Source organism: Lepidochelys kempii, chromosome 3, assembly GCF_965140265.1.
Source record: "Lepidochelys kempii isolate rLepKem1 chromosome 3, rLepKem1.hap2, whole genome shotgun sequence".
In the NCBI taxonomy this organism is placed as follows: Eukaryota; Metazoa; Chordata; order Testudines; family Cheloniidae; genus Lepidochelys; species Lepidochelys kempii.
The window spans coordinates 22,093,180-22,119,547 of NC_133258.1; the positions used below are offsets into that span (position 1 = coordinate 22,093,180).

The 26,368-nt window shown below is 42.1% G+C and overlaps 1 protein-coding gene across 6 annotated transcripts in view; it reads left to right on the top strand.

Moving 5' to 3' along the window:
* The window catches only part of WDR35 (WD repeat domain 35), a 79,595-nt gene that overhangs the window by 34,635 nt on the left and 18,592 nt on the right, over positions 1 to 26,368 (top strand). For 4 of the 6 annotated variants that reach the window (XM_073335942.1, XM_073335947.1, XM_073335945.1 and 1 more), the window contains 9 exons: positions 375 to 560; positions 2,034 to 2,066; positions 4,154 to 4,214; positions 12,309 to 12,453; positions 14,037 to 14,106; positions 17,035 to 17,088; positions 21,763 to 21,872; positions 23,142 to 23,352; positions 26,174 to 26,254. In XM_073335942.1, coding sequence (XP_073192043.1) covers positions 375 to 560; positions 2,034 to 2,066; positions 4,154 to 4,214; positions 12,309 to 12,453; positions 14,037 to 14,106; positions 17,035 to 17,088; positions 21,763 to 21,872; positions 23,142 to 23,352; positions 26,174 to 26,254 — 951 coding nt within the window. The remainder of the gene's footprint in view (positions 1 to 374; positions 561 to 2,033; positions 2,067 to 4,153; positions 4,215 to 12,308; positions 12,454 to 14,036; positions 14,107 to 17,034; positions 17,089 to 21,762; positions 21,873 to 23,141; positions 23,353 to 26,173; positions 26,255 to 26,368) is intronic. The other 2 variants (XM_073335944.1, XM_073335943.1) reach the window with 2 other exon arrangements.

Consider the following 26,368-nt stretch of genomic DNA (forward strand, 5'->3'; position numbering starts at 1 on the left):
CACAAAAATAAACACAGCAATTGGTACTTATAACAAACTCAAAAGAGAATAGATTGTGGAAAGTGAACTCTTCTGTCATCCCTGGGGGATTACTCCAGTTGAGATGGGTTGGTGTAGCAGTGTGGGAAAGCTAATTCCTACCCATTTTGTTAATTAACAGAAGGCTTCGGTCTCCTGGATTGTCAATCCAGCAATTTAGAACAGCAATAAATTTACAATTTTTGATACAGCATTTCACTTGAAAGGAAGGGGGAAATATTGATAGATGTTGGTAGTGTATATGAACCACACTTTTTCTACAGTAACAATGTACTACTTGTCACTCAATTTGCATAATTTCTGGTCAAAATTAACAATGTTGTTTTTCTTGTCAGTGGGGTTACTGCTCCAACACAGTGGTTTATGCATATACCCGACCGGATCGTCCCGAATACTGTGTGGTTTTTTGGGATACAAAAAACAATGAAAAGTATGTGAAATATGTCAAGAGTCTGATTTCCATAACCACTTGTGGAGACTTCTGCATTTTGGCAACTAAAGCTGATGAAAACCAACCTCAGGTAAAATCTTTTTATTTTTTTTTTAAATCTCACTTGAAACAATCTCAAATTTTAAATGGATGTTGTCAGGCACAAATGTGGCCAACCATAAAATTACAGTCAGGTGGTAGGAAAATGTACCTCAGTTTCTGAATCTGCACCATTCTATCACCTTCAGTTAAATCTCGCCACCATTTGAATGGGACCACACTTTAACGAGAGAAAAATTGCAGCAGCAGCTAACTAACAAACTCTATCCTCGCTGTTCTTACAAACAGCTAATGGGTGTGTAAGGAGAAGAGCAATGTTAACTTTTACTGCTTTAGAAATACTGAAAACAATTTTCAAAGAGATACAAAATCAGTATTTAGGGAAAAAAATCAAGACTTTAAAGATTGTTTTGGTCAATGGAAAGCAGAAAATGAAATAACTATTATAAACCCAGACCTGAAAAAAGAGTTCTGTGTAAGTTCAAAAGCTTGTCTCTCTCACCAAAAAAAGTTGGTCCAATAAAATGTTACCTCACCAACTTGTCTTTCTAGACATATCTGACAGCAATCCTTTCATAATAATAATAAAAAAGTCACTGATCTATTGAGTCAACCTTAAGCTGATAATCTACATGTTAGACATCTTTTGTTTTAAAATAAATGAAAACCCATTAATTTAGGCCTCTATTCAGCAGGGTATGAAAGCACGTGTACGGTCCCATTGAAGTCAATGGGGCTACTCAGTTGCCTAAAGTTATGCATGGATTTAAGTACATGCGGAATGTGAGCTGTAGCTCACGAAAGCTTATGCTCTAATAAATTTGTTAATCTCTAAAGTGCCACAAGTACTCCTTTTCTTTTTACAGATACGGCTTCTACTCTGAAACCATGCTGAATTGGGGCACTTAATGGGAGATTTTCTATTGTGTTCAATGGGCTTTGGATCAGACCTTTATAGGGGGCATACTAAAATGTGCAAGATATGTCCCTCTCAATTATAAAAACAATAAAAGAATTTGAGCTAATATGATTCAAATAATAGGAGGGGAAAGATGGAATAAAACGTACATTTCCAAATGTAGTGTCTAACTTCAAGTCCAAAGACTGGTTTACACTGGAAAATTAAAGAATATAAAGAGAGAAAATGAGAGTGAGGTGGGGATGCAGGCGCCATTTCTTCTTTTAACTTTTTAAAACAGAATTATAACAATAAATCATGCTTGTATTGTTTGTTCTTTCTATCATGGTATGATCTTTCATATCTATATAAAAGGTCTGTAGATGTTGCTAAAGGTTAGTACAATGAACTGGTCCTATTATCTATACGTTTACATTTCACATTCCACTTTCTTTTTAGCACCTAGATACTACGACGATAGATGCTGTAAAAGTGTCTAGGATAAATGTACATTTTACTACCAGATTTACATTATTTAATGGTTACTGCATTCATTTCTGAATTAATTCAGTTATTTTCTATATCATATTTATGTTGCTTACAAAGGAGGAGCATGAGACGGTGTCAGTTGGTGCAACGGTAAAAGAATCATTTTAGTGCTAATTCAACTGATTGTATAGTAATAGTGTGCTGTGGTGTGTGCTGAAAATATGATGCTATGATAATGGCCAGAAACATCCCACTAAATTTAAGTGCAATTAACTGAGAGATTTTCCTGCATCGTTTAAAATCTGCAGCTCTACTGGTGTGGGTAAAGACATTTGATCTTCTTTCTTGGAAATAAATAAGCAAAACCCTTTTATTTTTAACTGTTCAGGATTACAAATGTCTCTTATCTTTGTTTCTTCTCCACTTCTCTTATTACTGGTAGGTCTGTATCTCCGATGCTGCCTTTACTCTTGTCCCATCAGCCTTCTTCTGATGTCATAGCATAGAATCTTAGAAGTGCAGCAACAAGGACATGGTGGAGAAACTGAAAGTAGATAAAATTTGGTGATAATTTGCCAAAAAAAAAGGGGATGAAAATCAATTATAAATAACAGGTGTGGAGTCTCAATTTTTGATAGTGAAGTCAAGGAATATCATTGTATTTTAATCTGCAATCTAAAATTCTGGCTTAAACGAACAAAGAACAATTATGAGAAAACGAGAGAAAAATAAATCATAAGTTATTAGCTCCTGCTCTCCACTTACTGAGAGAATGAGGAGGGTGGATCACCTGCTGAAAAGATCTTTTCTTTTTCGATGCTCAGATGTTTTATCTTTTTCTGAGCAACAGACTTTTCGTACACCACATGCATTTTAAGTGCTATATATTTTTGCCTTCTTATGTGCAAGCTATCTGTGCAGCAGTTTAAAGGGGCAGGTGATACAGTTTTTTCCATAGCCTCTGCAGTCACATGACTCAGTCAGCAAAATGAAAGAACTGTGGAGAGCTAATTCTTTTCCATATCTTGGAGAGCCAGTATACCAGCTCCTTGATGATCTCGGGCATAGAAATCCTGCTTTTGAACCTGGAGCTCCTGCAGCACATGTTGCTGTCAGTTTTCATGTGTCTCATTTAATAGGCCATCACTTTCCTATTCAATCATGGTAAAACTATTTGATGTAAATGTTTCCATTCCAGGGTTTGAAAAATAAACATCCCAATGGCAAATAGGTAGCATTCTCTGGATAATGGGGTCCAAGCTGCCATTTTGTTTGAGTCACATCTTCCTCAGTCTCTTGGCAGACTGATCCAGACAATCTATTAATGTTCATAGCTTTTCCAAGCAGCAGCAGCAGAGTAAAAGCGGCAAGATTCTAGTCAGTTTTTCTGTAGCTGCTTAGAATCCTGTGGTATTGGGAAGTCAGGTGGGTAAGGCCAAAGCAAGAACTCTGCCTTCTTGCAGCTACAGAGATGTCAGATTGCAAATTTGTCATATACCTGTTAACCTGATGCTGATACCCTCAGTGACTCCATCTTTTGTATTTCTACACTGCAAAGGAAGACCTGCGGCTGGCCCATGCTAGCTGACTGTGGCTGCCAGGGCACAGGTTGGGGGGCTGTTTCATTTCAGTGTAGACTTCCAGGCTCGAACTGCAGTCCAAGCTCTGGGACCCTCCCACAGCGCAGCATCCTAGAGCCCAGGCTCCAGTCCAAACCCAGAAGTCTACATTGCAATGAAACAGCCCCACAGCCTGAGCTCCACGAGCCTGGGGTGTCTAGTTGCAGTGTAAACATTGCTTGAGAAATGTCTGACAGGACAGGACTCTTATAAGGAATCACAGCACAGTACACCTTCTCAGACACTGGAATGGGAGACTGGCCTTGTCACCAGCATATTACCCCTTGCTGGTGGAGACTCTTGTTCTTTCATGCCATCTTTTGACTAGTAGATGCAATCCTTTGATAGTGTGTGGTTAATCATTATTTCAAGCCCCGTTTCATAGTTTGAGTCTCATATAGAGGTAGGAGGTAAGAGTAGCATTATTCTCATTTTTGCACTGCATTATGTTTGATGGCTTTGGTACTTTAGCTCTCCATGCTGCTGAACAGGATTGTGATCCTGTGAGATGTACAGGTTATGAGCAGCATTTCACAAAAGGAATACCTTGTACAGTATGTTAACTTTCCGAACTAAACAAACATAGTAGCACTGATATTTGCTCTTATTTCCATACAGTACGTGCTGGTTCTTTGCAATTCTATTGGTACACCCCTCGATCCAAAATATATTGACATTGGTAAGCAAATACTAACAATGTTGTTCTGTTGCTTTTCCCACTTCTTATACCAAATATCTTATAATGGTCATTTAAACTACTGTTTAAACTGTAAAACTGTTCAATAGGACAACAATATCTTGTTTTTACAAATCCTTCAATTTAGCCAGGATGGGTAAGGAATGGTGTCCCTAGCCTCAGTTTGTCAGAGGGTGGAGATGGATGGCAGGAGAGAGATCACTTGATCATTACCTTTAGGTTCACTCCCTCTGGGGCACCTGGCATTGGCCACTGTCAGCAGACAGGATACTGGGCTGGATGGACCTTTGGTCTGATCCAGTATGGCCATTTTTGTGTTCTTCTGTTCTGTGTCATATCTACTATGATTCTATTATATCAGCCACTGTGCCTTCCTCTTAGATTTTATATATAATGGGAGAGTAATCAATAGAAATTCAAGGTCACTGTGGAGTTAACTGAGATATGTATTAAGAACTGGGTATTAAACCACTATTTGTTATTAATAAAGTAGTTGTAAATACTTCATTTCTATAAACACACTTCTGTTGCTCATAAAAAAGGCTGAACCTACCCTGACTTCGCTGATTAATGCAACCTATTAACAATGGGATCTTTTTTTAACTGGTACCATTTCTCTGTTTTTCAGTAGACATTTTTAATGACTTAAACTTTTTCCGTTACAGCTACAGTAATGTTTCTATTATTAACAAATGCACATTTCTAAAGAGTGAATCCTTGCTCAGATCTGTTAAAATAGTTTGACTCCCACTTTCACTAAAACATGTTGCAGCTTCCCAAATAACCTTTACTTTTAAAAACAACTTCTCTCATTACTTTAATGTCAACTACATCTGCAGGGTCATCTAAGGATAATATATGTGCCTCTTTGTAACATTAAATATTTAAACGTAATTAAACATTAGAAAGTCAGGTTCATCTGACAGATGTGAACTTTCCCTGCTGGTTAGTTGGTTGAGTTGCATTAAAAAAATATTCCAAATGGTTGGCAAATGCTATTAATCCTGCAGTCTTTACTTAGGCAAAACTCTGAGTGAAGCCAGTGAGGTGTTTTGCCTCAGTAAGGACTGTCAATTGCACTCTAACAATCAGAGGGAAGCTTTGGGACAGATAAAAGAGAAAAATAAACTGACAAACTTCACAGTTTTTCGGTTAGTAAGGCCCTGTTGTCCAATTCAGCATTCAATCGTTGTTACTGAAATGTGGCAGTGACATTCTAAATGCCTGTTTTCAGTTGTTCGTATCTTGAGGAACTTTCATTTTTCAGGAGATGTTTTCCCATGCTTGCTCTTTGCCCCAAAATGATTGTTCAAAAAAAGTTTGAGCAAAAATATTCAGTAATTTTTGAATATGAGAGTACAAAATATATCTCTGTATTAAATATATATATATAGTAACTCTTTAGCAGCTCTGCAGCCACAATGGCTGGAAGTTGAAATTTGGCAGTAGTAAAGTAAAGGCAAAGTGCCTTATTTATTCACGAGAACATTAGTTGTAATTTCACCATGTTATGAAGTTTTTAAAATAGCTTACTGAGCATGTGTGGCACTTTACTTTTTATGAGCTCATTAAGTGCAGAGTTAAAGAAGGATTTGCTCTTTAAGCGTACATAGCTAATTTAGTTAGATAGTGAAAGCATATTGAAACAGATTGCCCTAAAACTGGGAGGGGTTAATGAGTTTGAGTTGCTCATAGTAAGGCTACGTTTTAATCACAGGTATTTTTAGTAAAAGTCAATACAAATTCACGGCCCATAACCTGTCCATGACTTTTACTATATACCCCTAACTAAAACTTGGGCGGGGGGGCTGTGGGCGCTCTGGCCCGGGACTCCCGCTGGTGCTGTGGGAGCAGGCAGCGGCACATGGCCTGGGACCCCCACTGGTGCTGGGGGCAGGCCGGGCAGCGGTGTGTGGTCCAGGACTCCCGCTGGTGCTGGGGGTGGGGCCGGGCCATGACACACGGCCTGGGACCCCCCACTGGTGCTGAGGGTTGGCGGGGCTGGCAGGGGCTCCCTACCCGGCTCCATGTGTCCCTGGCTCCTAGGTGGCGGAGGGGCGAGGGGGCTCCATGCACTGCTTCTGCCACAAGCACCGGCTGTGCAGCTCCCGTTGCCCGGGAACTGCAGACATTGGGAGCTGCCACGGCAGGGCCTGTGGGCGCGGGCAGCATGCGGAGCCCCCTGGCTCCTCCTCCGCCTAGGAGCTGCAGCCTGGGAGCTGGGGAGCCCCCACATCCCGAGGTAAGTGCCTCCCTACACCTCCCAGCCTCCTGCCCTTAGCCCTGAGCCCCCTCCCACACACCCAAACTGCTTCTGCTGGCCCAAGGGCTGCCTGGGTCAGGCAGCCTGGGCCAGTCACGGAAAGTCACGGAATTTGTGACCTCCGTGACGGACTTGCAGCCTTACTCAGAAGATTCTCAGGAGAGTAGGGGTCTTTCTGTGCACCTCTTGAGACTCTGGTGTCAGATTCCCAGTCTGCTTGTTGTATTTTTGGAAACCGCATCTTCAGATTCTGCAGAATCTAGGCTTAATTTTTAAACAAAAACTTAACTTCTAGCCCTCCTGGTTGTGAAAAGAACTTTGTGATTGTAAATCAGTGCATTGTTGTCTTCAGAGAGTCTGAAACAATGACTTTAAGAATCATGAACGTTGCTCCCATTAATCTTATTTGAGGTATTAATTCCAAAACTAAATATTTAATAGTGGACTATTTTATTAGGTGAAATAGGGGTAGGGATGGTAGTTAAGCCCATAGGAGGAACACAAAGACAGGGAAGGAGGAAGAATAGAGAGAAAAGAAGATGGGAAAGGAAGAAAAGCAAGGTCCAGAAATAGTTGTGATCCTAAAGGCAAGCTTATTTTCTCACTTAATGCTGCTGAACATAACTTAACATGTAATACTGATACCTAAAAGTTCAGTTACTACATAAAGGTCCTATTCTACTATTTTGTGAACTTCACATTGATGGCACTAAGAGATTAGCTGTGGATTGATAAGGTATTCCTAAATTTATGCCCAAGTCCATAGATCATAATTAAAATGAAATTCATCCCTCTTTAAAGGGTGTTTGACTCCCAAATAAATGAAGTAGAATATTCTGATATTGTCATAGAATCATAGAATATCAGGGTTGGAAGGGACCTCAGGAGGTCATCTTGTCCAACCCCCTGCTCAAAGCAGGGCCAATCCCCAACTAAATCATCCCAGCCAGAGCTTTGTCAAGCCTGACCTTAAAAACTTCTAAGGAAGGAGATTCCACCACCTCCCTGGGTAATGCATTCCAGTGTTTCACCACCCTCCTAGTGAACAAATTTTTCCTAATATCCAACCTAAACCTCCCCCACTGCAACTTGAGACCATTACTCCTTGTTCTGTCATCTGCTACCACTGAGAACAGTCTAGATCTGTCCTCTTTGGAACCCCCTTTCAGGTAGTTGAAAGCAGCTATCAAATTCCCCCTCATTCTTCTCTTCCGCAGACTAAACAATCCCAGTTCCCTCAGCCTCTCCTCATAAGTCATGTGTTCCTGTCTCCTAATCATTTTTGTTGCCCTCCGCTGGACTCTTTCCAATTTTTCCACATCCTTCTTGTAGTGTGGGGCCCAAAACTGGATACAGTACTCCAGATGAGGCCTCACCAATGTCAAATAGAGGGGAATGACCATGTTCCTCGATCTGCTGGCAATGCCCCTACTTATACATCCCAAAATGCCATGGGCTTTCTTGGCAACAAGGGCACACTGTTGATTCATATCGATCTTCTCGTCCACTGTAACCCCTACATCCTTTTCTGCAGAACTGCTGCCTAACCATTCGGTCCCTAGTCTGTAGCGGTGCATGGGATTCTTCCGTCCTAAGTGCAGAACTCTGCACTTGTCCTTGTTGAACCTCATCAGATTTCTTTTGGTCCAATCCTCTAATTTGTCTAGGTCCCTCTCTATCCTATCCCTACCCTCCAGCGTATCTACCTCTCCTCCCAGTTTAGTGTCATCTGCAAACTTGCTGAAGGTGCAATCCACACCATCCTCCAGATCATTTATGAAGATATTGAACAAAACCGGCCCGAGGACCAACCTTTGGGGCACTCCACGTGATACCGGAGACCAACTAGACATGGAGCCATTGATCACTACCTGTTGAGCCCGACAATCTAGCCATCTTTCTATCCACCTTATATTCCATTCATCCAGCCCATACTTCTTTAACTTGCTGGCAAGAATACTGTGGGAGACCGTGTCAAAAGCTTTGCTAAAGTCAAGGAACAACATGTCCACTGCTTTCCCCTCATCCGTAGAGCCAGTTATTTCGTCATAGATGGCAATTAGATTAGTCAGGCATGACTTGCCCTTGGTGAATCCATGCTGATTGTTCCTGATCACTTTCCTCTCCTCTAAGTGCTTCAGAATTGATTCCTAGAGGACCTGCTTCATGATTTTTCCAGGGACTGAGGTGAGGCTGACTGGCCTGTGGTTCCCAGGATCCTTCTTCCCTTTTTTAAAGATGGGCACTACATTAGCCTTTTTCCAGTCGTCCGGGACTTCTCCCGATTGCCATGAGTTTTCAAAGATAATGGCCAATGGCTCTGCAATCACATCTGCCAACTCCAACATCCGTCCAGCCAATTAGTTCCTGATTATGTAATTTTGATGCACTATTCACAGTTATTGCAAGCAGCAGTGCTTCAGAATCCAGGAGAGTGAATCCCACTTTTGTGTTTTTTATCTTTTCCGTCCTTTTTTTAAAAGGGCTAAGAAATTCCATATCACATACCTACACTGATGGACATGGAGGTTACGCAGTTAAGCACTTGAGTTGCAAGGAACCAAAGTTAAATTTGCATGTATATCTTCATCTCTTCCTGCAACCTTTCAGTTTGCATTTTCTGACTTTTGAGTGCCTATCCATGCAACTGTAACCTTCTGTTTAATATAGAAGTTGTTTTGTATGGACTCTCTGTTTCAATTTAAGTCACAGTTTAAAATCCAGATAGACAAAAGCTGAAGATTGGGTTTCAGTGTTTCTGTCCTCAGTCTGTCTTTTACAGACCTCTTTACAATTGCACATAAGAAAGAAAAGACAAAATCCCATTCTTAAATTCTCAGTCATTAAAAAAAGAAGGAACTCCACTGAACTGAGTATACTGCCATGGGTCCAGTCAGGCCTGAATTATAAAAGAAAGTTCAAGTAATTTGGAAAAGGCTTCTTTGCATTCCCTATGTAACAGATCTGTGAAATTTGCTATTTATACCGTGATCAACCTTCAAAAATTGTGTGATTTCTCTATTTAAGTAGACCCCTCATCATCACTGGCATCAGTGTTAACACCCATTGAGATGAGTGGGGTAGCTCCAGTCTCTCAAAGATATTATTTCAGGCTTTGTGCAAACTCAGGCAAGCATTGCTGCAACAGTTCACATTTTCAAGGGTTTGACTCCGAAGAACATGATGGCATAGGAGGCGTGCCCGTGTGCCATGTGGCAATATCCTGGCCCAGTTCAATCCCTGCCCATCTCAATCTTACTGATATTCAATACTGCACTGAACAACTGCCTTTTCGTTTGTTTGTTTTTTATATAACATGTTTCACATAAACTGTATCCCAGATTTTTTCACAGAGCTAAGTAATACAATTAGGGAGTTAGTGGCAGAAGAAGAAATTATTTGTTGTTGAAGAAGGGTAGGTAAGAGAAGACTGTGTTTTTACTTGTGTTTTGAAATGAGAGGAAGAGTTGATGAGGTGGAGGAATAACAGAAGGCTGCTTTAAGATTGCACAATGTTTGGAAGAGAAGGTCCTCATGTGAATAGTGATGAGATGAGTAGGTGAAGGTGCAGTGATTAAGATGCTGAGGGAGAGAAGAGAGAGAGACTGGAGGAAGTTCATGGAGGGCAATTTTGAGCTGGGTCCTGAAATTAATGGGGCAACAAATGCAGTTATCTGAATTTGTGGGATGATGTGTTTGACACTATTTAGTGTGTTCTAAATTTAAAACTTCTGATTTGCAATGAAAGATACTTTTACTTCCTCAGAAGTCAGAAAAATTTGGTCACTATTTTATTTGTAAAGGATGAAAGCATTCAGATTGTTGTGAGATTTATAGCTGTGCACTAATTAGAAGAATAGAATGAACTCAATCCCCTGTGATTAGAGTTCAGTGAATAGTATGAGTGAATCTGGTGAAGCTGGATCTTCAGATGTAGGTAGAGAAATAGACATGTAAATGAATACATAAAATATAAACAGTTACATAAAATATATTTAAACAGTATATTTTAAAAATATTGTTCAGATACCCCTAAGTATTAGCAGCTGGCTTCCTCAGCCTACATTTACGCTTCTACAATACTGTACAGCCAGGAGCTACCTTGTCTAATCCCCCTCAGACTCAGAAAGGTGAAAACTCATTCAGCCATTCTTTACCCATCTGTCTGCTTTAATATTGTTTCTGCTTGTGAAAGGCTTGTAGCTCCCTCCAGAGTTATGCATGAGTGTTATGCAGTAGAAGAATTTGGAATAATGTAATGCCAAAGAATCAGATTTTGAGTTCTCACTATGTTACCTGTGTGAATGAACCTTTCGTTTCTAGCCTGAGATGTGGAATTTCTTGAATTTGATTTCTCATTTGGCTTGGCTATGGGGATCTCTCCTATATCCTCTGCAGTGAAGACCGATACAAAGAATTAATTTGCCTTCTTCGCAGTGGTCTTATCTTCCATGAGTTTTCCTTTTAGCAGTCAATTATCCTGTGGCCCCTCTGACTGTTTGGCTGGCTTCCTGTTTATGATTTACTTAAAAACAATTTTGCTGTTAATTGTTGTGTATTTAGCTAGATGCTGTTCAAATTCTTTCTTGGCCTGCCTTATTATATTTTTACACTTGATTTGCCAGTGTTTATGCTCCTTTCTATTTTCCTCACTAGGACTTGACTTCCAGTTTTTAAAGGATGCCTTTTTGCCTCTAACCACCTCTCTTACTCTGCTGCTTATCCAGGGTGGCTTTTTTGGTCCTCTTACTGTTTATTTGTTTTTAATTTGGGGTATACATTTAGTTTGAGCCTCTGTTATGATATTTTTAAATAGTCTCCATGCAGTTTGCAAGCATTTCACCCTTGTGGCTGTTCCTTTTAATTTCCATTTAAAGTCCTGTTGGTTGTAAATTTTAAAGTAAGACAAAATGTATATTTTCCTCAGGTCAAATCATAAAGTCCACATTAATGAAGGAGGATTTCAGGATTTGGCCCTTTCATAATTAATTAAGACAAGACTGTCATACGTACAGCACTTTCAAGTTTGTGTTTTGCTCAAAATTCTAATTGTTTTCACCTAGTTGCAGTCAAGGAATCCTGCATAGTGCTTTATCTTCTTTGGGCAATGCTATTTGCGACTTCAAATGTTTTCTTGACTTATATATATAAAAATAGGTAGGGTTGAATATATAATACAAATAGTTAATCCTAAATCAAGATGAGAATATTGATTTTATTGCATACACATCATTAGAGCTTTGCTTGATGTCCCTAGAATCTCCTTACTGATCTGTAGCTTGATAGTTCATCCATTCAGTTAGTCGAACCACATTAAACTCCTCCGTGGACACTCTTTTTCAGAATTAAAGTGACTGTAATACAATTTAATACATTTCCAAAGTGAATTAAACTAAACTAAACTGAATTAAAGACACACAATAAGTGTGTCCTCACAGAGGTTTAATGAGGTTTACCTAATCCACTTTAAAAATTCATTTGGATTAGCTTTCCTGAGTGTCCCTGAGTGCAAGATTTTATGTGTTAAACTGTGTGTGCACAGGTATTAAGAAGTGGTAGGGGAGATTCAGTTGATTTAAGCTAACTTGATTGAGCTCACGTGATTGAAAAACACACTTCTTTTGCCTGTGTATGTACAGCTACAGTGAAGTAACTCAGTAATGAATGAAATATATTCTTTAGCTATTTTTTCCATTGGACTAGAGATGCAATTCTGTCCACTTGAGCAAAATTTCACTTGTTTCCATTTGATGAATTTGGTCCATGTTTTAATTTGCCATTCTAATTGTATTACTGTTTGGGTTGTATTACAGGACCATTATTTGTTACAATGACCAAAACCCATGTGATAGCAGCTTCAAAAGAAGCATTTTATATCTGGCAATACCGTGTTGCCAAGAAGCTCACAGCAATGGAAATTAATCAGGTAGCACGGACTAGAAAAGAAGGCAGAGAGAGGTTTGTCTCAGTTTTTGTATTTTTTTGCTTTAGCACAACATGATTGTTAAGAGAGCCTTCCTGGAAATATCAACTCCTCTCCTCTCATCATTTTTATGACTTCAGTTTGCTGACTCATAAACCTATCTAAGTAAATGAACAAGAATAGTTTTTAAACAAATGCATAGTCATTATCCAGAACTACTTTTGGTTAGAGCATTTTCACAGTCTCCTCCTGCCTCTGTGACCTCCTGTTCAATGTCTCCTTTGGTGGCTCCTTTGTCCTCTCCCACTCTGAGCTCTGTCTTTGGCTTCTTTTCTTCTTTATACACACTATGCCTAGGCAAGCTTATCCACTCCCATGACTGTTTCCCTGTTGATGACATCCACAGCTACCTCTCTACCCCTGACCCAGAGGCAACGCATGGGGGAGGGTCATGTGACACCCCTCCCCCCCCCAGTTTTCTGCCAACAGCTAAATGTTCTGAGGGGACCCATCCAGAGGGGCCACTGCAGACTCTGCTCCACAGAGCAGTGAGAGTGGGCAAGGCCTCGGGATGCCCAGCAGTGAGGAAGCAGCGGCTCCCCCTGGCAGCGGCACTCACCATGGATCTGTGCAGCATGGGGAGGGAGGAAGCAGTGGGGTGACTGGATGTGGGCTGAGTCTTTCTCCCGTCCCCCAGCCCTGCTACATGGGGCTGCTTCTCCTTCCCTGCTGCTGGAGTCCCAGCATTTCCTGCTGCCTGCTTTGCAGACCACCATGCCTTGGGCATGTTTCCAAGGCAGAGGTTGCTCTCCCACTCCTATAGCAGGAGTTCTGCCCCGTGGGAAACTGCTCCCCTCTCACAGCAGTGGGGCTTGCCCCACCTTTCATTAACAACAGCCTGGTGCCCCCGGCCCACGCTGCTTGGCATTGCTGTTTGCCCCACCCCCCGAATGTTCCTCTGTGTCTCCTCCAGGGGTGCAAGCCCCACACTTTGAAAATCTCTGCTCTAGATCCAGAGGTGACGCATGAGGCGGTTACATGCCACCCTCCAAACCTTTAAATTGTGCCCCCCCCCCCCACTATCAACAGTTACGTTTCGCCTCTTCCCTGACCTGTCTCACTGTAAACAAACTCACATCTCAGACTGTATCTTTCACCTTTACTCCTGTCTGGCCTGCCAAACTCAACATGTCAAAAGCTACACTCCTCATCTTTCTTCCAAAATGTTTCCTTCCTGCTTCTGTCTCCATCATTGGCAATAGCTTCACTATTCTTCCTCCCAACCTTGGTGTGATTTTTTTTTTCTTCACTGCACTCCATCCTCCTTCCACATAGATACTATCATTGTCTCCACAGCATCCTCTTTTCCCACATTTCCATGTTAATCTTTGGTACTGTATGTAGAACAATAATAATAACTCTGCTTTGAATTGACTTAAAGGGACTAAAAGATATTACCTCACCCACCTTGTCTTTTTTAAAGGGACACTGCCAGAGCTTAAAAACTGGCTTACTTTTAATCTTTCCCCAAATTGATGCACTTTTTTTCAAGATTGCAGATACTTGTTTTTCACCCAAACTGATCTCTTCTCCTTTGAAACCCTACTCTTTTGTATAGGATTTATCACATTGATGATATCCCTTCTGGAGCTGCAGATGGAGTGCTTGATTACAGCAAGGCCATTCAAGTAAGTGACCCTTTTAACCAGTATATTATACTGTCATTGCTTACTTAATAATTGTGAGCATTACTCTGTTCAGATTAATACATTTTAAAACGTGTGTAGCCATTTTGTTTGAACTTTCTTGTATTCCCATCTCCTGCACGTGTGTTTTTCCTCTCTTTCTACTGCTTATTATCATCATATGTTAATACAGTACCATGAATTTTACAGAACATAGAAAAGGCATGGTCCCTGCCCTAGAGAGTTAGAAAGAAAGAAAACAAACACGATGCCCATGAGACCTCAAGAATTCAAAAATTTGCCAGCTGCTCTTTTAACTGCTCTATCTAGATGTACACATGCTTATGCTGAATAACCTTGAGATCTTTGTATAGTGCTTGTGTTCTTCCTCATCCCTGTTCTCCCTCCTTCACCTTTTATTACCCTTACTTGTTTCATCATGTCTAAAACTACAGTTGTAGGCTGTTCAGATCAGGGATTGTGTCATCTTATTTCTTCAGTAAATTTGGGAGCTATTATTAGTACTATTACTACTATATTTCCCATAGTTCAGGGTCATAATAAGCATCACTGTTTACGAGTGATGCTTGATAGTTTCTTCCCAGATCAGCTGAACCCTGTGGCTGCTTGGTAATCCCCTCTGAGCTGCTTTCTTGTAGATTTACAATAGGCAAGCTGCCAGAGCAGTTCACCTGTGGCTTGTTAGACTGCAGGGAAAAGAAGTTATAAAGGAAGACAGGTGAAGTTACTTAGTAGACCAAATATAGAATACAGATGAAATTTTGAATTGACATGAACAAATAAAATAGCTGAGATTTGTCTCTTACTAAAGCAAAGCAACACACATTTTAAAACATTTTAAATTGAAAGTAGCTGTGTTTTAAATAAAAGAGAAATATTATTTATTGACTTGCAAATAAAACACAGAAATGCTGCTATTTTCTCATAGGGCAAAATCACTGGATTTTGTAAAACGGTGAGAGTGTTCTCTTCATAGAGATATCACGTACAGTTCAGCCACTAATGAGAATTTAAAGTAGACTGGAGAATCTGATTTGTGGAAATAGTTTTATTTATTAAATGAATATGGTGCACTGAGAGCCTTTCTGCCATGGCACATTGAATGGAAAGCTCTACTTCCAGGGCAGAGGAGTAAGTAGTGAAGCTCAATACTACTATCCTGAATGAACAGTAAATGAGACACTCTGAAATACAAATAAAGGCACCTTCAGGGCACCATAAATAATATTACAAAACAGTGTAATGTGACACAACCAAATACTGACTACTGAAGTAATGCATTACATTTTGTTATTAAAACTAAGTGTGTTTTCTGTACCTCAGTGTGGCATGAAAATAGAGCAGTCTAACTGTTAAGCTAGAGCAACAGCTCATACTAGTTTCATAACTAGGCATTCTGTGACCAAAACAAAGGATAAAAGGACCAAGTCATTGCCTCCTATGGGGAAAAACTCGAGAAGGGGAAGGTGTAAAGAAAATTTCAGAGAAACAAACCTTGTAGAACTTCCTGGAATTATGATTTTGGTGGGAGGGACTTGAGGCCATGGAGTTTAGAGGACATGCCCTTTTCCACCTCTATGAATCTCAGATCTCCTCTGTGGAAATGGATGCTGCCCTGCTTATCCCCTGCCTCCCCTCTTACCCCACATATATTTAAACATAGGCTATAATCTATGCAGCGTTGATGAACGTAAGAAGTGTGTCCAGTTTAGACATACCAAAACACAGGGGAAGGGAGTCTCACTGCCATTGGCTTGGTCTTCCTTCAATTGCTCAGTAGCAGTGGAGGGAACCCAGGGAGAGTGTCACAGTTCAGTGCAACTGCACCTGTATGTCCCCTCAGTGGCCCAGCAAGGGCACCCACTCTCGGCTTCCATCTCCCCAGCCATTGCTTTTCTGGGTGGAAACACACATCTCTCTCCCTTCCGACTGGGATATTTCCAGGCTGCACAGTTCCCTGCTTTCACTGTGATTCCCAGCACAGGCGGGTTGCCCAGGGATGCCTGCTTGCTTTCTCTTCAGAGGTGGTTAACAAGTGTAATTACTACAGATATAAGCTATCACACAGCACTTCCTCTGCAAGCCTACTTTACTCTTAAGGTAAAAAACATTACAGCGAAAACATATTAAAAACAATAAAGAACCAACATGCATACTAATAAGCTTATTAGAATTAACCTCAACCCTAACACGGTTCTGTCAGGATGCAGTCCTTCCATCCCCCGCCCAGTGTGATTCCTTAGTGGTCAAAAGTTCATCGCAGCTTCAGCTTAGAACAAGCACGCTCCTAAAATGTTTAGTTCACCCTTTATACATTTCAAGGATCTTTGGTCAAGAGTTTCCTTCCAGAGATTGCATTAATCTTGTCTTCCTGTAAAGAAGTTCCATACAGTCTCACAATAGCACATAAATGTTTGCATTTTTAATACAGTGAACTTCAAAGATGTTAAGCTTAATTCAATAAAGTTCATTCAGGATGTTGCAGGAAATAGTATCACAGGGAGATAATACTACTTCCAGCCGTATTGCCTCCTACCAAGATTTTTGTATGAATCCTTCAAATAGGACTACACATGGGAGAACCTCCCTCATAATTTTTTATTATACTATTTAAGGGATGTTTGGAGTAAGAACAGTGTTTCATAAAGTCAGTAAATTAATTCCAGGTAAACTGAAAATCTTCCTGGTAGTTTCAAATAAGTTTAAATTATTGATCTGAACCAATCTCTTTTTAGGGAGTATCTCTGATGCATTTTGCCTTTCCTCAGTGGCAAAAACACAAATCCATTCCCAGCTTTTGGTCTTCTAGTTTGCAGTTAATTGTATTGTTGCTCTGCTACTGTTCTTTGACAATGAATTCTTACCGAGGTGATTAAAACTAGTATTCTGGTGGCATTTATATGCTTTCAGGGAACAAGGGATCCAATCTGTGCAATAACCGCATCTGATAAGACACTAATTGTGGTAAGTGGCATAGTTTAAATAAGCTGACCTTGGGCAGTCACAAGTAAAGTTGGAAGAAACCTTCACAAGGATTTGAATAAGTATTCAAACATCTGAAACTTTTTCTGAACTGAGTTACTATCCCATGATCAAATCCTTCTTGCATTACTCACATGAATACTGTAGTGCCATTGATTTATATTGAGGCCACGCATATGAGGAAAGACAGCAAGTTTAGCTCCAACTTCGTAAACCTGGCTTGTGAACCAGAAATGAAAAGTGTCTTTTGGCCTCACTGTAGAGTGAATTTGACATCACTGACACAATGTAAGTAAAATTGATGGGACACTGAACACACAGTTTCTCACATGCATGTGTTTTATACCATGTAAAGAACACATGTCTTCTCACTTTGCCCACCAGCTATGCTTCAAGCATGTATGCACAGGGTTGAAAAAACATGCTGATTCATTGCCAAAGGCAAATGAGCCTATGCGCTCCAATAGAATTGTGTATGAAATATTATGATGTATTTATACATTGCCAGACTGGCAAAATGGTGATGTTGTGGCTTTTTTTTTTTTTTTTTTTTAAAGGCTCTGAGCTCAAATTTATCATTTTGTTCAGCCTCACAAGATATAACGTAAATAAAACAATATTCTATATAAACTATGCTGGAATGCAGAGGCTCACGTCATCTTTTGAAAACTTTGTTTTTGGACAGTTTTCACCTAGAAATTTTTTTAAAATAAATGGACACATTTTCAGAAAGTAGCATCTCATGTTGTACTTGTAATTTTGCATTTGTACGTGCAAATACTTCACTGCATGTGCAAGACTGAAGGCTGGGTTGAGTCTGGCTGAAAATGTGGTCCTATATTTTTGTCTTTAAACTTTTCAAAACTGAAGTGTCACTGGACACTGGAAAAAATCTCATGGTGGATTAATCTGTCTCGTTTTGACCTTTTTAGTGTCCTCTGTATTGGATCCAAGACCTCTGAGTATGGGCTCATTCTTGCTAGGATAGTTTTCACTTTTGACAATCAGCCTTTGTCATAAGTCGCTATTCATATGATGCCCTAGATCTTTTATCATCTATTTACAAAAGTAGTACATGAGCATTGGCAAAGGAAAATGAAGTATTATATTGCTTTCCAAGAGGTCTGTCTCATAATAATCACTGCTCCTTGCCTCGGCAAGCGTTGTGTCACCTAGTGGTTTTCTTCTGCGTAGTGTATAAATAGTTGCTTAAGTGGTTCTTTTTTCCTCCCCGCTTGGGCCGCAATAACTACGGACTGGTGGGTCCTCAGCACTGTGCAATAGGGTACACCCTGCAGTTTATTTCTACCCCTCCCTCGCACCCCTCTTCCCCATCCCTCTTTAGGGACCCTTCTCACGAGCAGCTGCTCAGACAGGAGGTACAGGCCCTTCTGCAAGTCGGGGTTGTGGAGGAAGTCCCTGCCCATCGAAGGGAAAAAGGGTTCTATTCCTGGTATTTTCTCATTCCAAAGGTCAAAGGTGGTCTCCACCCAATCTGGACCTGCGGGACCTCAAAAGATATCTCAACAAATTGAAGTTGCGCATGGTCTCCCTGGCCTCCATCATCCTTTTCCTGGATCCGGGAGACTGGTATGCCGCCCTCAATTTGAAGGACGTCTATTTTCATATATCAGTATTCCAAGTGCACACATGTTTTCTCTGTTTCCTGGTGGGGACTGCTAGCTACCAGTTTACGGTGCTTCCCGTTGGCCTTACAACAGTGCAAGGGTGTTCACCAAATTCATGTCGGTGGTGGCCGCTTACCTCAGACGTCGGGGTATCCAGATCTACCTGTACCTTGACGACTTGCTCGTCAAGGGCTGCTCCAGATCTCAAGTCCTACACCATGTCAAAGTGCTGCAGGACTCGTGCTGAGTTCTGGGCCTGTTGATAAATGAGCAAAAGTCAACATTAGTCCCAGTCCATAGGATAGAATTAATCAGTGTGGTGCTAGACTACTGACTCCAGGGCGTTTCTACCACAGGACAGGTTCGACTCAATGTCAAAGCTAACTGCCAACCTCTTCGTGCACCCAATCACAACAGCCAGAGTCTGTCTCAGGCTTCTAGGCCACAAGGCAGCATGCACCTATGTGGTCCGCCACCCAAGGCTCAAAATGTGTCCCCTCCAGGTGTGGCTGGCAACGGCCTACTCCCCATCCAGAGATCACCTGCACAAGGTTGTCATGATCCCGTGCAGTGTACTCCGCTCCCTAAAGTGGTGGTCCAACCGAAAGGGGGTAATGGCCAGAGTGCTATTTGCGAATCCTCGGCCCGAGGTCTCACTGATATCGGATGCCTCAGACCTTGGATGGTGGGTACATCTCAAGACAATGTGGACCCAGGGAACTTGGTCCCTGCAGGAGCGTGCGGTGCACATAAACGTCAAAGAGCTTGAGGCCATCCTGCAAGCTAGGGACTTCCTTCCCCAGTTGTCGGGTCAAGTGGTGCGAGTCCTGACATACAACATGGCCTCCATGTTCTGTGTGAACAGACAGGGGGGAGGGTGATCATTGGCTCTTTGTTAGGAAGTCATCCGTCTGTGGGATTTCCGTATCCAGCACAGAATCCACATGGAGACAGCGTATCTCCCTAATGTTAACACACTGGTGGACCACCTCAGCAGGTCCTTTTGCTCTCATCACAAGTGGGAGCTCCATCCCAAGGTTGCCCGGATGATTTTCCACAGGTGGTGAGCTCCCCGAGTGGACCTGTTTGCCACCAAACAGAACAAGAAATGTCTTCATTTCTGCTCACTGCAGGGTCTAGGTGAGAGCACCCTTTCAGACGTGTTTCTCCTGTCATGGGCGAGGGATCTGCTGTATGCTTTCCCACCGATCCCTGGGGTAACCGACTCTGGGATGGTTGAGTTCTGTCAAAGATCAAGAGGGACAAGGCTCATGTCATCATGGTCGCCCTGGCATGGCCTCACCAACACTGGTACGGCACGCTCATGGATCTAGCCGTGGCCACTGCCCGGATCTCCTGTTCCAGGATCACGGTCAGCTCCTGCACCAGAACCTCGCTCCGCTTCACCTTACAGCTTGTCTGCTGCATGGCTAAACCCAGAGGAGCGGGCCTGCTCCAGTCAGGTGCAGCAAATTCTCTCGGAAAGTGGGAAGCCCTCACTAGAGCTACGTAACTGGCTAAATGGAAGCAATTCTTCTGCTGGGCGGCGGAGCGGGGTATCTGTCCAACCCAGTTGTTTCTCCAATCCATCCTGGATTACCTGCCAGTTGAAGAATCAGGGCCTCACTTTCTTCTCCATCAAGGTCCACTTGTAGGCCATATCAGCATGTTCAAGGTCGGTCGATGTTTTCACATGACATGACGATCAGGTTTCTGAAGGACCTGGAAAGGCTCGTCCCACCAATCAGAGACCCAATTCCTCAATGGGATCTCAGCCTGGTCCTCTCGAGGCTCACTGGCCCTCCCTTTGAGCATTTGGCCTTCTGCTTCCTTTCTCATCTCTCGTGGAAGGTGGCTTTTCTGGTGGCCATTACCTCAGCGAGGAGAGTCTCCGAACTGAGGGCCTTCACGTCGGAGCCACCATATATTGTCCTTTACAAAAACAAGGTACCAATGTTGCCCCATCCGGCCTTTCTGCCCCAGGTGGTGTCCTTCTTCCATGTCAACCAGGACATTTTCCTCCCAGTGTTCTATCCCAAGCCACACTTCTCTAGCGAGGAGAGGCAGCTACACGTGTTGGATATTTGATATGCGCTGGCTTTCTATCTGGAGCACACCAAACTGTTCGGCAGATCGACTCAGCTTTTTATAGGAACAGCAGAAAGAATGAAAGGCCTTCCTGTGTGCTCTCAGAGGATCTCAGACTGGATTACCTCTTGCATCTGTACCTACTATGAGCTGACTCAGGCCCAGCTGCCATCGATTGTGAAAACCCTCTCAACCAGAGCCCAAGCGTCCTTGGCAGCCTTCCTAACCCATGTCTCTCTCCAGGACATCTGCAGGGCTACAACGTGGTCTTCAGTGTACACGTTTACCACACATTATGCCATCATCCAGCAGGCCAGAGATGACGCTGGGTTCGGCAGGGCTGTGAAACAGTCTACCTGTCCATGAACTACCTGCTTCTCGAGGTACTGCTTGGGAGTCACCTAGAATGGAATGGACATGAGCAAGCACTCGAAGAAGAAAAGACAGTTACCTTTTCCGTAACTGGTGTTCTTCGAGATATGTTGCTCATGTCCATTCCATGACCTGCCCTCCTTCCCCACTGTCAGATTCCTGGCAAGAACGAACTGAGGGTGAGGGAAGCTGGCAGTGCCCCTTATACCGTGGCATATGTGCGCCACTCTAGAGGGCGCCAGAGCCAGTTCCCTACAGATACCACTGAGGGGAAAACTTCTGGCACTGGTGCATGTGGCGAACACACACACCTAGAATGGAATGGACCTGAGCAACGCATTTCAAAGAATACCAGTTATGAAAAAGGGTAACTGTCTTTTTGTTTAATGTTGTGTTGCTGTTCCCTCTCTGTGTTCCTTCTGGTTTGTTCTTCATCCAACAAATCTTAGTCTTAGGACAGCTTATAAAGAAAGTTAAATAGTTTAATATTAGGCAATGTTTGTTAAACAGTTTAATATTAGGCAAATTATATAGGCTGCCTCAATATGCAAAATCTCCTTTTTTCTAGGGGCGTGAATCTGGCACCATTCAGAGATACAGTCTTCCTAACGTTGGATTAGTTCAGAAGTATGTCCTGAACTGTCGGGCCTATCAAATGTCTTTGAATTGCAACTCCAGGTAAGTCATAGATCTGGTTCTAACATAGCCACTTGATTTTAAAATAATATTCTAATTGATTGGAATGGTTTATTTGGGACTTATTTCATGGGTTTAAAATATATTATTTAATCTAGGAGGCAGTATAGTCCAATGGGTAGGACACTGGATTGGGATTTGAAACCTGGCTTCTATTACTTGCTTCTCATTGGCTTCCAATGTGACCTTGTGCTACTACTTAATTTCTCTGTACTTCTTTCTCCCCATCTCTAAAATGGGAATAATAATTCTAACTCCCCTTTGTAAAGCACTTGAAGATACATGGATGAAAAGTGCTATTTATGTGCCAAATGTTTTTATTTCACTAACAATGTTATTGTTCATTAACATTGGTGTTCTTGTATCCTGATTGGCTCTCCTCTCCCACTGATACACATACATACTTCCCATTCCGATTAATAGGAATTATTAGCACATGATTGACAGATGATATGTGGTGATTTTCTCATTTTACTCTTTTTATGTTAAAGATGCAGAAGTTATAGTCGGAAGCTATGCTTTTCAAAACTGGTTGTTTTAATCTTCTAGTGTGAAACTTCACCACACATGGGACCTCCTCTTTTTTCTTATACAGGAAATTCTTTAGGATTGTCAAGCTAATATCTTGAAGGATAATCCAGTTAATCTCTGCAATTGTTTAAAATACAGTTAAAATATAATTTTTTAAAGTTTTTGTCAAAAACTTTAAGAAATGTTGATGATTTCCAGTTATGCAGAGATGTGTGAACCTTTTTTACTGCAATGGAATATTTCATTATATTTGCTAGTTAATGTTTATTGTAAGATGTATGACATTTGGTTTTGGGTGTAATACATGATGCATCTTACTGGTATGGCAATTACGAAGTCAACTGGGTCAGATTTAACAATTTGCTGAGCTCCTGTAAAGTACTGAGTGCCCCCATACACATTGAATGGGATTTGAATGCATTCGGTGCCTTGCAGGAGTAGGCCCTAGATGTGTAGATGAATGTCTGCCATTTGGAACTGTGTATGTCTTTATTTCATTCTTTCCACCCTGTGGCCTTACTCTTTTCTCACACTGGTATAAGTCAGGTGTAGCTGCATTGAAATCAGTGGAATTACACTGGTGTAAAATTACTGAGAGAGCAGAATCAGGCCTCCAGCATCTAGTTTAATCTGTCTGTTGCAGAATTATTGTAAATTTACAGATTTGAATAGTACTAATCAGCTGTTTCATTTCACCTCCCCCCCACCATTTTCTGTTAGTCGTCTTGCTATCATAGACCTTTCTGGAGTTCTGACTTTCTTTGACTTGGATACACGGGTAACAGATAGTACAGGACAGCAAGTCGTAGGCGAGCAGCTGAAGTTGGAGCGCAAAGATGTCTGGGATATGAAATGGGCCAAAGATAATCCAGATTTATTTGCTATGATGGAGAAAACAAGAATGTATGTTTTCAGAAACTTGGATCCTGAGGTAAAACAATCCGCATAAGAAAATGAGTCACTTACAGTGTATTCCATATTGTACATTTGGAATTCTGTGACTAGTAGGACTTCTTACAAACTTAAAGTTAAGCAGGTATTTAAATACCTTGCTGAATCTCAGGGCCTATATCTGGAAGTCTCAAAAACCAGCTAGCTCTATTGTGTAAGTGCTGCTTACAAAAAATAAATGACCAAACTCCAGATATATTAGAAAAATAAAAAGGAACATCTGATTTTACTTATATTCTGCTTTTATCAGATTACAAAAAATAGTGCTTATCGATATTTATTTTAGATATCATCATGGCTAGGATTTTAGTGGAAATTAATGATAAAACATGGAGAGTTAAATCCACATCTGACTTTTTTTGTTATAATCTAGATATAGAAAAACATGTTTGTCCTAAATAATATATAGATTTTAATTGTCTGTACATCAGTGGTCTCCAACCTCTTTATGCCCAAGATCACTTTTTGAATTTAAGGACAACCCCACCCCTTCCCCAAAGCCCCACGCTGCTCACTCCATCCCCCCTCTCTCCATTGCTCGCTCTCCCCCATCCTTACTCACTTTTACTAGGCTGGGCAGGGGTTTGGGGGGGGTGCGGGCTCTCGGCTGGCGCCAAGGGGTTCGCAGTTTGGGGGGGGCTCAGGCTGAGCCTGGGGTAGGTGGTTGGGGTACAGGAGGCGGTGAGGGGTGCAAGCTCTGGGAGGGAGTTTGGGTTCAGGAGGGGGCTCTAGGCTGGGGCAGAGTGTTGGGGTGCAGGAGGGGGTATGGGGTGCTGGCTCTGGGAGGGGGGTCAAGGTGGGGGCAGGAGGGGGTTTGGGGTGCAGGAGGCGGTTCGTTGTGCCGGCTCTGGGAGGGGGTCAGGATGGGCCAAGGGTTTGGGGTGAAGGAGGAGGTATGGGGTGCAGGAGGGGGTATGGGGTGCTGTCTCTGGGAGGGAGCTTAGGGTTGGGGCAGGGACTTGGGGTGCAGGAGGGGATTTGGGATGCTGGCTTTGGGAGGCAGTTCAGGGCTAGGGGTTGGGGTGCGGTCTCCCGCCAGGCAGCACTTACCTCGTGCAGTGCAGCAAGACTAAGTCAGGCTCCCTGCTTGCCCAGGCCCCACGCTGCTCCCGGAAGGGGCCAACACACCCCTGCAGCCCCTGAGGGAGGTGGGGAAGCATGTGAGTCCGAGTCTGCGTGCTGCCCCTCTCTTCAGGCACTGCCCCCGCAGCTCCCATTCCCAGCCAATGGGAGCTGCGTGGGCAGTGCTTGCAGGCAGGAGCAGCGCACAGAGACCCCTGCCTACCCGCTCTCCGGGCTGGGGCAGGCAGGGAGCCTGACTTAGCAGCAGCCCCGCTGCGCAACCGGAGATTACAATCGACCGGTTGGTGACCATTGCTGTACATCTATATGTAAGACTGGTTATTCTATTGTGCATCTGTTTCTCATAAGAAATGTCATTAAAATTTAATTTGGGGAAGAAGGAAGTCTGTTTACATATATTAAACTATGAGAGAGCCAATGTGGATGAGGTATCTTTTATTGGACCAACTTCAATTGGTGAAAGAGACAAGCTTTTGAGCTTACACAGAGCTCTTCTTCGGGTCTGGCAAGATACTCAGAGTGTCACTAGGACAAAGGAGGGTTGATGGGTTATAGAATGTTGTAAAGAGCCATTCATCCAGTGTCTTTACCAAGTCCATGATTTCTAGTGTGTAGCAAAGTTATGAATTTAAGCTGCCAGGCTCATTTTTTGAAGGTGTTGTGTAGGTTTCCTTTAAGGGTGAGGACTGAGAGGTCAGTTATGAAGTGATGATTTTCTGAAAAGTGTTCGCCCACGTCTCAGTCCTTATCCTCAAAGGAAACCTTCCAAAGGAAACCTTGTTAGGCTATGTTTTACGCTAGAAATGCTATAGCAGAACAGCTTGAGCGCTACAGCTGTGCTGCTTTAGCATTTCTAGTGTAGACACTACAGTGACAGAAAGGGTTCTTACGTCACTGTAGTAACTCCACCTCCCCGAGAGAGGATTCTTCTGTTGACCTAGCACTGTCCACACCAGGGGGTTACGTCAGCATAGCTACGTCTCTTAGAGGTGTGGATTTTTCACACTCCTGAGAGATGAAGCTCTGCCGTTGTAAGTTTTCTGTGTAGATCAGCCCTTAGACACAAAAAATCAGGGACTCAATAAAGACACTGGATTTTTGGCCACTAACCCTTCTTGTCCTATGACTGTAGAGGCGTTAACTGCTAACTTCACCTGGAGCAGTACCTTACAACATGTTAACTTGTTATGCTAAACAATTGGTTCCATCTTGTATTTAGCTGTGACTCTTAGGGTGGGTCTACACTATGTCGCTGACAGACGCAAAACATCCGTACCCCTGAGAAACGTAGTTAAGCCAACCTAAGTCACAGTGTAGACAGCAGTAGGTCAATGGAGGAATTCTTCCATCAACCTAGTTACTGCCTCTCAGGGAGGTGGATTTAATACAGTGTTGGAAGAACACGTTTTGTTGCTGTAATAAGAGTCTACACTGAAGTGCTACAGCAGAACAACTGCAGTGCTGCAGCTGTTCTGCTGTAATACTAGAGTAGACATAGCCTGAGTATCATTCCCAGACCCGAAGAAGAGCTCTGCAGAAGTTGGAACGCTTGTCTCTTTCACAAACAGAAGTTGGTCCTGTAAAAGATATTATCTCACTCACTTTGTCTCTCTAATATCCTTGGACCAATGCGGCTACAACAACACTGCAAACAATATGAAACTTTTATCAGATTTATGTAAAGTTGTTCATTATCTTTTAACCATATTTATTTTAAGGAACCCATTCAGACTTCTGGATATATTTGCAACTTTGAAGATTTAGAAATTAAATCTGTTCTTTTGGATGAAATATTGAAAGTAAGTGTAATTTAATTTCTGTTTTACGAAAACTTAGTGCCTATGTAACATGATTTGCACAATAGCAGTTTCTAAGGGGTGGTAATGGCATTGATTAAAATTTGGTCTTTTACT